Source organism: Maylandia zebra, linkage group LG19 (genome assembly GCF_041146795.1).
Source record: "Maylandia zebra isolate NMK-2024a linkage group LG19, Mzebra_GT3a, whole genome shotgun sequence".
In the NCBI taxonomy this organism is placed as follows: domain Eukaryota; kingdom Metazoa; phylum Chordata; class Actinopteri; order Cichliformes; family Cichlidae; genus Maylandia; species Maylandia zebra.
This window is the reverse complement of record NC_135185.1, coordinates 11,543,245-11,555,909: the sequence shown is the minus strand read 5'-3', so window position 1 is coordinate 11,555,909 and position 12,665 is coordinate 11,543,245. Positions and strand designations below refer to the sequence as shown.

Genomic DNA, 12,665 nt, shown 5'->3' with positions numbered 1-12,665 from the left:
TGGGGAGAAAAGTTAGAGCATCGCATTGAGCCGGCTCTGTTCCCAAATCAGGCCCCTTTTGCAACTATTCTGCTGCGCCACGGGAGGCTGTTTTATGTGACAATGACACTAATCTTATTCAGTGATCCAAACTTTGCACTGTGCGCGTGCGTGCGCGCGCGCCAGTGTATGTGTGTGAGAGAGAGAGTATGTGTATGTGTGGGAATTTAATAGCTGGCATAATGCATGCATGTAGGCTGCATATAATCTCACCAACTGCAGCTGAAGATTGCGAGATTAAATGGGAACGTGTGCATTTCTGCCTTTGGATCGACTGTGTGGGGTCAATTTTGCTAAAAAAAAATAAATAATTAATTAAAAAAACATTTTAATATATATATTTTTAAATTATCCTGCCGCTTTTTTTCTTTCAAACCTCCTTTTACCTCACTTTAGTTTAAAAATATTATAGAATGTGGCGCACTGGCTACATCTCCTTTTTTCATATAAATATTTGAATTTGTGGTTGGGATTAATGAGCATATATGTGTGTTGTTTACATTTCCTGAATGACAAATTGGGAGCATTGTTCCCGGTTTTATCCAGCAAAGCTATTAATCCAAGCTGACTGTGAGCCTTACGTGGGTAAGAATAAATTCCAGAATTTGAATTAAATAAATAAATACATCGTGAGAAACGTATTTTATGATCCCAAAGATGGATGAATGGATTCGTTTTTGTTATGATAATATAAACCAAAATTGGACTAAATTAATGCCGCCTCAAATTGTATCTTTCTCCTGCAAATTCTCCGTTTGAAGTTCGTTTTTTGGATAAAATCTAATTTTTCCTATAATAATAATAGTAATAATAATAATAATAATAGTAAGAATGATAGTAATAATAAATGGCCCAACACCGTGACATTCAGAAAACAAAACCAATAACACTTTAATATAGATTCTGTTCTTGTCACTACAAGAATACACATATACAAGCCATAAATAGGAATTACACAAATGATTGAACAAATCCAGCGAGGCATTTCGAGTCATTTACGAGTCCAGTTATGCGGACGCAGGCTATTTTACAGCAAGTTGTTGTTGGTTGTCTTTGGGTCCAGTCCTGAAACCAACTTCTGAGCAGATTTCCGTCACATTATCAGTGTTTTTAATCATTAATATCAGCATCCTCTCAAAATAATTAGGCTACTAACAAACTCGACAACTAAAACTGTGGGAAACGTCAAAAATATCTGAAATACATATTGTACACAAAGTCTATACTTTTTCTTTTACAAATGTACAAAGTGAATGGGAAGAAAGTCCACATTACATGAGGGAATAAAAGAGTTTATGAGGAGTTCATAATTGGTCTGGAATAGACACCTTGGTAGTAAGTTGTGTCAGGTATGGATGAAGAATCCAGACCGGCTTTCCCCGCCATGGAGCCCATGGAAAGAGGTCCCGCCATGGGGGAGCCATAGCCGGAGTAATGCATCACCTGCTCGTAAGTCTTTAAGTCCATTTTGTGATGCTGCTGCTCCGAGGACATGAGGTTATTTATGGAGAAAGGGTGGTTGAAGGAGTAGTGGTGCTCCGGCTTCAGGTGGGCTTCGTGCGCAAGAACCGAGTGATGCTGAGACATGAGGTGCTGCCCCTGCGTCACCGGGCTAGCAGCGGTGTGCTCCGGGCTCAGGGCCTGGCTCGTCTTCATGTCCGACAGGGACCTTTTGTGGTCGCTGGAGGAGGAGTTGGAGAGCGGGGACTCGTTGCCGTTGCAGCTCTCCGAGCTGCTGTTGGAGGAGCCGCCGTCCCCTGACTTGCGGCCCGGTTCCTTCATCTTCTTGTCGCACTTAAAGCGTTTCTGCCTCCTCAGGTAGCAGCCGTTCTCGAACATGTTCCCGGAGTCCGGGTGCAGAGTCCAAAACGAGCCTTTCCCCGGTTTATCCGGCGACCTGGGCACTTTGACGAAACAGTCATTGAAAGACAAAGAGTGGCGAATGGAGTTCTGCCAGCGCTGCTGGTTCTGTCGGTAAAACGGGAAGAGGTCCATTATCCACTGGTAGATCTCGGCTAGTGTCAGCATCTTGCTCGGGGACTGCTGGATGGCCATGGTGATAAGAGAAATGTAGGAGTACGGGGGTTTGGCGTGCGTGTAGCTCCTGCGGTAGGTCTTAGGGTCTCTGGACCTGTTGATGTTAGACTGTCCGTATATCGGGCTCATGGCGTTCATGTTTGAGTACGACGTGAGGGCGTTCATAGACGCGGGCTGTGCGGTCATGGGACTCATGCTGGGGCTCAGGGCTGCGCTCATTGCCGTCATCCCTGCGCCCATGCCGTTCATGGCGCCGGTTCCAGGTGACATGCCGGTCATGGAGGGGCTCATGCCCGTGTTGACGTATGACATATTCATGGAGTTGGCCGTCATGTTGGCAGTGGTGCTCATGCCGGACATGCTCATGTAGGTATTCATAGAGTTCATTCCCAGGCCCGCGTTCATGTTGCCAACCGAGGTGTAACACTGTCAGTGAGGGAAAGAGGCATTCGTGAGTTTCATCTGGCATTGCAGCGAGGAATAAAGCGGCACAGTGATTTCTAAACACGGCGAATCGTTATTATTTGAGCCTGATAAAAATCGCCTTATTCATCTCCATAAATAATACTTTATATTTTAAAGCTTCCCGGTTTCGTAAGTGTGAAGTGGCATTGTAGGCGTTTGCTCTCGCGCGAAGTATTTCCTAAAAATGAAAAACAGGGGTGTGTATATTTAACAATATATTTAACGCCAGTATTACAACAAAACATAAATAAATAAAATTGAGGTGACTATTCCTCTTAAAATGTGCAGCCTAGATGAAAATACTACTCGGTGTGCGTGTGTCCACTGAAAAATCTCCCCGAAATCAAACAGCACCCGTGTTTATTGGGTGGAAACCTGACCAACAATAACCCGATTTAGTAGAAACACGTAGAGACTTATGAAATTATAATCCGAGCGAAAAGTTTCTTCCCCTACATGTCAAGCAACTTTGTTAGGATAGTGCGCTGCGTGGAGATGGGGGAGGATTTGGAGGCGCCTCAAGTCAATATTTGATCACAAAGTTAATATTATCTCAGGGCTAATATTGAGTTGTATAAAATGGGATCGGCTTTAGACAGAAAAAAATATATATTTAAGGTACCCACCTCGGGCTCTCCGTAGTAGGTGCTCCAGTCGGTGTGTTCGTGTCCTTCCATTTTAACTGCTCCAAGCATCATGGAGGACTTTTACAAAGCGTCTCCCAGCAGAGGGAAAGCCGAAAGTCTCTCTAATAGCAGGTAACTGGGGACCACTGAGTGTATTTAGGTCGTCGGTCTGTCCCTTCGTCGAAGACTGGAGCATGTGTGTCTTATGGAGCCAGCCGTGAAATGCGTCTGTCAGTGACTGGAGTTCAAATGACGCTCCGTGCTGCTTGTTAACGCTGTGATATAGCTCTGTGCTCTAGGCAAGCCTCCAATCCCTACTTCTACGCCTTGGGCCCTATTTGAATAATCTCCTCGCACCTAGGCGTGAGACTCCTCGAGCATCCCCCCACCCCAATTGTACACCTGCGCTAACTGAAAAGAACAGTTTCATATGAAAAGCTTCATTATAAACTAATCTTATTGTATTTTGGTTGGGGCAGAAAAAGGGGGGGGAGAACTATAAAAGGAATGTTTGGCGCTCTTCCTTGGTGCGCTTTTCATTACGCACATACTCCAAAGTGCTTATTCCACTTCAGCTGAGCTCAAATCATAATCCATTTTATTGCGTTGCATTCAAGGAATTTATTGCCTAAGCCTACATATAAATTTTGACTATTTTACACCGAGAACACCAAAGAACACGAAAACGTTTAGAAATGAAGTAAAATCTCGTTTCAGCAAAAATCTCTACAGAGATTTAAGGCAGATTAAACCATTAACTGATACAGGATTAAATATTATTCTGCCATAGCTCTGTTGCTATATAAATCCAAGAACACGTGTTTATGGCTTACATAAATGATAAGACACAGTTTTAAACCTTTCTGATGTTCACCTGAAGAGGATTTCTCTTTCAGCTTTGCTTAGTCCACAGAAAAAGCAGCGAGATCCGTGTAAATGACCGCAGCATGTTTGATATAATTGGTCATTTTAAACAATATCAAAACTTCCTACAAGCTAAAGTTTACATTTTGTCAGTACTAAAGTCCTTACCTCTTTCCCAACTAATGTAGGTGATATTTGCACAAAGGCACAGTTTAACCTGATTTCTTAACCTGGGAGACCGAATTACTGTTTCTAAATGTTTTAATTAGTGTCGAATACGCCAGGCACAGCTTCAGAGCGCCCTCTCTCGGATGCCACCTCCGACTGGCTCTACTGTCTGTGGCACGTAAAGTCATCCTTTGAACTCAAACGCCCGTTAAAAAAGAAAGCTGCGTGTTTTTTCTTTAGGTTGACTCAAAAGAAGAGATGAAAAATAACCGAAATCAAGAAAAACACGGAAGTGATGACGTTACAGCCCACATTCTTTTATTTAAATAGGTCGTTTGAGAGTGCGCGTGGGTGTATAGGCAGACAGCTTTTTTGATTTTGCTTGTTGGGGGACCTTTAAAGCACGAAACTCCTGTTTTTCATCAGACGTGCAGGCCTGTGTGTTGAGGGCCTCTCATTTTCGCAACCCGTACAGTATTTGTATGACACAAACATCAAGGTGAGGCTGCAGAGCGATGCCAGCCACGTGTCAGTAGTTGTACATCTATTTGACTGCATATTTACGCAAGAGCATAACTATCAGTATAGAGCCCCATTAGTAAAGGCGAGTAAACCTGTCGTGTTGACGAGGGACTAACACAGTCTGCTTAACTTGGAAATGAGATCATGAGAAAAAGCTCTGTGTGTTTGAGGATTTGGGATTGCACCGGCGGAGAGGTGGAAATGGAGAAAGCTGGAGATGGTCAAATCTGCGCTCTCCCGGCTCGACTGAGTTAACAACAATAAGTTTTGTGAAATGTTATTTTTGAAAGGGACAGTCGCTGCAAAATCACAAAACGCTTCAAACAAACAGCCATGTAATATTTGTATATAATAGGGCCTTTATAAAGTGTTGAGGGCGGAAGATTAGGCGCGTTGAATATTTTCGGTGTGAGCTCATTATGGAGTAACTGGATTTCAGAGAAGACATTTTTCGTAGATGTTAAAATATAATTTTTAAAGAGTTTTACAAATATTCTGACGCATTTCTGTTGCATAAATGTGCTAAAAAATCTGATCGTGAATGCTTGCATGGCCAGCAGGTATGTTTGTGTGTGTTACGCAACGATGTGGTGACGCTGAATGTGAAAAATGTTGCATATTTTCTTTAAAAAAGTATGAAAACGGATTTAAAAAGGACCTGGATTGGTTCTGGTACCGCTAAATCCATTATATATGAGTCAAAAATATTATTTCATGAAGTGCTTATTATAAAATTACAGAAACAAAAAACCGTGAGCGTTTTAAAAGGGTCCTTGACCTGTGTAACATTATGTTCCTGAACGAGACGTGAAGCTAAATCCATGGTTAATCATCAACTTTCCAGAGTCCTCTGACATGAGTGAAGGTCACATTTTGGAAAAACAAAAAACTCGTGCAGGGCTTTATGCAGATGTATTTTCTATTCAGTGTATTTTGTTTTTCTTCATTATTCTTTGGTGTAGTGTTTGCATCCTCACCCCAGAACAATAACTGGCCTTTTCACAAAAAAAATGTTACCTCCTCTCCACAGCAGACACTACATATCACTCTGACTCTATCTCACACGCTGTACAACTGCAACATTTTTATTTATGACCCACTCTGACTGTGTCAGTGGAATGAGGTAGCCAAAGAAATCACACGGTAAATTTAATATATGGTGGCTGACTTCAGTTTTTAGAAACAGAACACACAAAAAAAACAAGTAAAGAAAAAGTGTCAGCAAAGTAGTGACAAAATGTGGAGAATTTCAGAAATGTGAGCTCCGAAACAAAGTTTAAATGTTCCAGAGAATCAGAACAAGTTCCTCCCGTGGTAGCTTTAATTTGAATTTTAAAAGCCAGAGTAGTTAATCACTGCCTCTTTATGGTTGGTACAGAAAAGATGATTGAATCACCAAAGACTGAAAATCTTGCGTTGCGTTACACTCGGCTTAAATTCAGAAGGTTAATTACACGTGCATGTATATACTTGTAAGCTGGTCTGTTAGTGAATAAAAAATATGCCAAGTATCCATTCTTCTAGCGTAATTATGTAAAACGGGACTAAAAAAAAGCCGCAATATAAAATGAAAATCTTTATCCAAAGATTTCAGAGTCTTTGTGTTGTTTCACACTCAAATTAAAGTAATACTGTAATGCATTTTGCTTATGATTGAGGTTCAGACCATGTAAACCTTTGGGTCAAATACAGGCAGTGTGTTCCCTTCAGTTTAACCTCTGGTTTATTCCATTGACACCAGCTTTAAATATGCACTTTAATAGTTCACTTCAACACACTGAGCAGGGAATCTAATGACCTGACGGTCATTGCTGCAATATGTACAAACCGCTGCCGCGTTTCTTGGCAGTTTTTCTGTTCCCAGCTGAAGCTTTCACAATCCGGCGTGCACTGAAAATGAGGCCAGGACTGCATTGACTTGTACTCATGAGATTGAGTCAGAACACAGCTCAGTGTGTTGTTATAAAATTTATATATTTCCAGTGAAAATTTACTTGAGGCACCTGAAGCAGCAGTGTAGCCCTCTTTCTCCTCCAGTTAGATTTGCCACACTCTTGATTAATTAGCCTTTAGAATGATGGGTGTTACATTTCACACATTTGGGTGTTATTCATTTACTCGTTATGATAAGGGAATCCACTAAGTGGTGAAAATAGTAATGACTGAGTTAAAGAGGTGAAAGCAAAGCACACACGTGGCCCCAAAATGACACCAGGAAGTTTTCTTGGGTGCAGGGCAGGGGGATGGAAACGGATAGATCTCTGCTCGGTGAGAGGAAGGTGGAACATTCCTTCAAACACCCAGGAGCTGTTGGCAGTTATGTGCTAGCTTTAGGTTTCGGCTTTCAAAGTAAGGATTTCTTTCTCAACTGAAATTAAAAGCTCTGCTGAAGAATGCACCTTTTTGTGCCTTTCTACCCTCCTGAGTACACCGAGCCACACAAAACGGCACAGGGCAAAGGGTTAAGCATGTGATTCATCAAAATAAAATTAATAACAAGAGAGTCTTCCTCTTGGAAAGTGCTGGAAAAAAAATGTTTGCAGCCAACTTGCCTGTGGTGACAGTAAACATTCCAGAGCCGGGCTGGAGTTTGGACCTGCCATTATCTGCCACAGCTGTGACAACGCCTGTTGGCTGCAGGTTTGTGGCTGGCCACACTGTGTTTACCTGGAAATGAATCTGAAAAGCGGCCGGACTGGGAAGGCACACAACCTAGCTAAATAAAAACTGAGAGTGGTCATTGCAACGAGATGCAGTGGGAGGCAGTCCAAAGTTATTGCACTGGCCCCAGTGGGTCAGGGCGCAAACACAGGCGTAAACGCAGCAAGGCTGTCCTCAAACACGCACCTTTTGATATTGAGAGGAATGCAGTGAGGAATGCCATTCGATATGTTTTATGTTGACTGTATCCAAGGCATTGTAGATGCAATACTTTCCTCTTGTCATGTTAAAAAAAGAACCTATGTTTACCTCCGGCCTTCATCTGTCAAACAAGGTGACAGTTTATCTATTGGACCACAGGAGTAGAATGAGGAAAATGAAATCCTGAGAGATGGAAGGATCCAATGCACTGAAATAGAATTTTGAGTGTTAATGTTGCTGCAGTTTATTCTTTTGACAGGTCTGGAAATTAATTTGACCGAGAAAAAAAGCTGCTTTATTTGTAATTAATACATGATTTGCAAAAACCTTCTAGATTATATTTGGTTTTCAGGTTGTGAGAGCAGCAAAATAATACAAACTTACTGCTGTATTAAGTGTTTTTAGTTCTTATAGCCGCACACTTAGTGGGTCATATAAGACTGAGACACACGTGGGCTTAAATTATGTTATTTAAATGAACCCAATTTAATCTCAACTGAAAGAAGTACAGGCTGAACCCTGTAACACCAAGTATGTCTTTTCAGAGCTTTTCAGACTTCTACATCATCAGTGTGATATTTTATTTTTCCCCAACCAAAATAAATTGATCAAATTATTTTAAGTAATAAACTGACAAACAAAAAGTGCCAGATGAACAAAAATATAATATAAATTAAAACTCATATATGCAAATAGATATTGAATTTGTCAGAAGGTTCAATAAAAACTTAATTTTCAAAATAAATTTGCATTTTTTGGCAATTATTTAATTGCTCAGGCTTTACAGGGTTGCTGGATATAAAGCTGCAGGTTAAAGGCTAAAATACTTATTTTGAGGGGGGAGGGGGGGGATATATACCCACACTCTGATCAGATGCCACGACTCCTTGTGCTTTCTGAACTTTCTACAAAACGTGGATGGGTTGTGTATTAGAGCCAGAAGATTTAATATCACCAAATCAGCACATTGTTATTCATTAGTGGACCAACTGCAGAGTCAATACACATTTAATCACAGACTGAAGGCAATTAGAACAGGAGGAGAGCCACTGGTGCTATGTTAATTAAAGTGCCAGGCTCCCATGGGAAGCACTGTGTCTAAATATCACTACAATCAAGCCCGTGCAAGAGCTTGCTGTTCACACGCGGCCGCCATGCTGTCAGATCCCTGTCAGTGTGGACAAGAGGGCAAACCTGGCCTCGTGATTAAAAAGTTGCGTATCAGTAATGGTCTTTTTAATCCTAAGTGCCCTCAGCGTCTCACAGGGGACAGACCTCTGGTATCGTCCTTTCCGTGACAGTTAAATGAATTCATCAACTATTTTAATCTCGCGTTGATTTGTGAATGATGTTCAAACCTGCAGCACTGCAGTTGTTGCTGGGAGACCTCTCGAGAAAACACATCTCTGAATCTGAGTGGTCCATTTCCTTTTTCCATCAATCACTCAGTCAGTCAGAGTGAGGTTCAGATCTGCTGCAGTCTTATCTGTATTCCAGGCTGATGGGGAAATTCAAGTTTGGGATTACCTCTGACTGCTGACCCGAACCCATCACAAGCAACCGGCCAGCCGAGCGCTTTCATTATCTTCACGCTCCAAGGCTCCGTACAACAAAATCTTTCTCTCGAGCAAGAAATCGTTACCAGCATATCTAAAACACTGACTGTGCACGCTTTGTTTTGCATACATGAGAAATTAAAAGCTGGCGTTGGGGGGCCGGGGGGTTATTTGTTAGAGAGTCGATATCTTCAGCCTTCTTGCAGGCAGTTGTCTGCTTCCTGTATGGACTAAGGGCCCATCCATATGCAGATGGCTAATTTGTAGTGTTTACAGAGGAGCATAGAGGGGGCTGACAACTCATGAAGAGGTCTGAAAGAGCTGCCTTCGTGTCACCCCAGGAGCCTGGTGTTAAAGCCAGCTCTACCAGAGCAACAGCATAAGTGTCCAATCTGTGTTTGCTTACCCGTGGACACCGATGGCTGAGCCCTGGCCTGGGGCCAATAAATTTTGCCTTTTTTACAGGCTCTGACAGCTAACAGGCCATTGGGAACAGGGCCCCAATGACACAGCCACTCAACAGATTAGCACCTCATCAGCCTCCTGCAGCTTCGAACAAATATGGTGCCTGCCTCCTTAAGGACATAATAAGGCGGCCACATCTGAACAACCCCCCAACAAGAAAGCCCCTTCCCCTCTCCAGCCACAAAACTTCCCGGTCTGGCCACAGCTGCTTCGAGGAGGCCCTGCCCAGCCCCTGAGCCCACCCCTACCCCAATTGCTATGATGTGAGTATTTCAGGTGAGCAAATATTGCCACTTGCCTGAGAGTTCAATGACCGTTCCTTTCAGGGGGGTTGCGTATTGCGCCTGCCTGCTTTGCAACAGGGGCAGCCTACATTTTGCCTCACACAACAACCAGATCTTAGGATGGGTCAGGGGAATTCTCCAGGCACAGCTGGAGTCAGCAAATCAAACATACCTACATAGCTCATCTGCATTTTCCCAGACGAGGAAACCATTCCCGGCTTTCATTTCCTCTCCACAGCTTTTACAACAAAAGGATGACTGGATGTCCTTACAAGCCACCACACACACGGCTTTCACCTCCTTTTTTTTCTCCAATATACAGTCTAAAGTGATGCCAAAGCATTTAATTAACGTATTATACAACCTTTCGGTAAATTTCAATTATTAGTCAAACGGTAAACATGCAGTTGATCTTGTGAAGCACTCCCCACCCGTGTCTCCAATACACACCGGCCTCAAGGTAAAAAGCTCTCTGCGGAGGCATTCATTTACCACCTGGGTCTTAATGTGAAAAGAAGAGGGAAGAGTGCTTTTTGGGAGTGATGCCCTTTACAGAGGACACGGGAAGAAAACCGGAGCAGCGTGGCTAACGTGTGGGTTACAGCCTCTTCCAGGCAGAGTGCACTTGACTGATAATACGACAAAGAACATAATGCAGAAACAGGAAAAGATTTCACTTTAATCAGTTTAATATTAAACACCTATCTTGATCATTTCTTTGGCATTTGTGTTTTAGATTATTTATCACAGTCAACATTTACTTAAAGTTCATTATTTGCTGGCCATGGCTGAAAAACAGCTGTGTGAGGACGAAATGCCACACCAACAAGTCCCTCAGATAAAGGCCAAGACCACAGCTAACGAGTACAGGACCAGCCTAGGTAAAGGCTACAGGCCTGTGGCTGCAGCCAGCTGTGTATTGGATCAGAAGATGATGTGTCAGTGCAGAGTGAAGACCACCTTGATCCCCGTTGGAAGTCAAACACAAGTGTGGGTAGTAGTGTCCTGGGAGGCCTTTTCTGCCATCACAGTGAAATAGAACTGGCCCAGAGAGCAAACAAGAGCCATCCTCATCTCTCCCCCCAAGCCCAGCCCGACCTCATCCGGGTGATGGGTTTTTCTGTTGTTCTGTTTGTTTGCTTGTTTGGTCTGAAGCTCATGGATACCCAGCATGGAGCGGAGAGGAGAAGCGGAGGAACGGATGACACGGAGCAGAAGCGAGAAGAAGCGGCCGTGGATGGGGGTTGCGAGGGTGCGTGACACGCGGACCTCCCCTCGAGGTGACGAGAGACCTGCCGAGAAGCTACCAGGCAAAGCTGCTCAACAAATACACACAGACGCTAGGATCAAGGCAACAAAGACAGATCGCTGTCTCTGATCCTTCAGCAGATGTTATTTCTGTGAGGGATCTTGTAGCTCGGTCTTCATGTGTAAATTTTATATCAGCCTTTCAGATGTGTGTCATAGTCTCCAAAAGAAGCTTCTATTCAGCTGTGATATGTGACTGATAACACTGTAGTTTTCAGTATATGCAAAGGCAAATTTTTAATGTTATAGACTGTAATACATTGATTATATATTTCTCTCATTTGTAAAGAAATAATAATCTGCTGGTTCCAGGATCATCTGTTTTCAGTAATAGCCACAACCAGCCTTTCTTTCAAATTTGAGTGGATAAACCAACAGAGAGTGACACCTCCTGGCAGCAAAGAGAACAGTTTTCTCTTTGGATACAGACAAAGTAAAAATACTGACACTGCTTAAGACTATCTAACAGTCTTGTTCTTCCATTCTGATAACGTCTCATAACACCGCCCTGTATGATTAGCACTCTATACTCAGTAACGTCATCTACGTAAATTCTGTGTCCTGGAGAAAACCCATCAGAACTGTGCAACTGATGCTAAAATCATCTTACAGTTTCACAATAAATATGACAGCAAGTGTTTAAAGACACTTTATAGGCACGTCGCTCTTGAGTAAATGATTTGTTTCTGGTTTGATTTTTCCAACAAAAATTCAAAAGCACAGTGTAAAACTTTCAAAAAAAATCCAGCTTCTGTAAAAAGTTTAATGTACTTTCCTTATTACACCTCTGTAAGCTACACACAGGGCCATGAATGGCTTCTACAAAATAATGAAGTTGAGCTCAGAAAAAGGAGTAACACGGTTAAATGTTAGGGTTGAAAAAGTAAAATGTGTTTAGATAAGAGCAAAGGTTTGCTGGTGCTGCATGGGGCCACGACAGGTTAAAGGAACGCATGAATGACTGAAACCTTTACACCTCTGGGCAACCAGACGAGGGAGACATTGCCTGTTTTTTGCCTGATTCTTCTTACGCTGTATCCTCTAATTTAACGAAGACGAGCTACACTTTATTATGAGGTACGGTATGCGTTTTGAAAGAGAATAGATTTAAACGGTCCTGTTGTATTCGGGCCTGTTCAGCGTATCAGAGCCTCCGTGTCCCCCCCCTCAGAGGTTAACGGGGTCATAAGGACTGCAAAGGAAGTGCACATCTTGAAAGCATTCATGCTAATAGATAGAGGTGAGCAGTATCATGTATCCTTAGAGAGAGAGGAAAAAAGAGCTGCAGCAGGGATAGTTGTGATTACTTCACAGTCTATATCCAGTGAAGGAAACTTCAAACACTTTTCTAAATTATTGACAGCTGTCTGTTCCCTGTAGCAGTTTATTGTGGGCCTACCTTACAATAGGCCCATCCATTACACTGGAGCTGATACTCGAAGGGATCTGTGATAGCTTTCATCCCGAGT

General features: G+C 42.6%; 1 protein-coding gene across 1 annotated transcript; it reads right to left on the bottom strand.

Moving 5' to 3' along the window:
- Positions 1-905: 905 nt before the first annotated feature.
- Positions 906-3,471, bottom strand: foxa2 (forkhead box A2). The gene is made up of 2 exons (XM_004566530.3): positions 3,168-3,471; positions 906-2,502 (listed from the first exon to the last, which is right to left on the bottom strand). The coding sequence occupies exons 1-2, from the start codon at positions 3,237-3,239 to the stop codon at positions 1,333-1,335; spliced, it is 1,242 nt and encodes a 413-aa protein (XP_004566587.1). The 5' UTR covers positions 3,240-3,471; the 3' UTR covers positions 906-1,332.
- Positions 3,472-12,665: the final 9,194 nt, after the last annotated feature.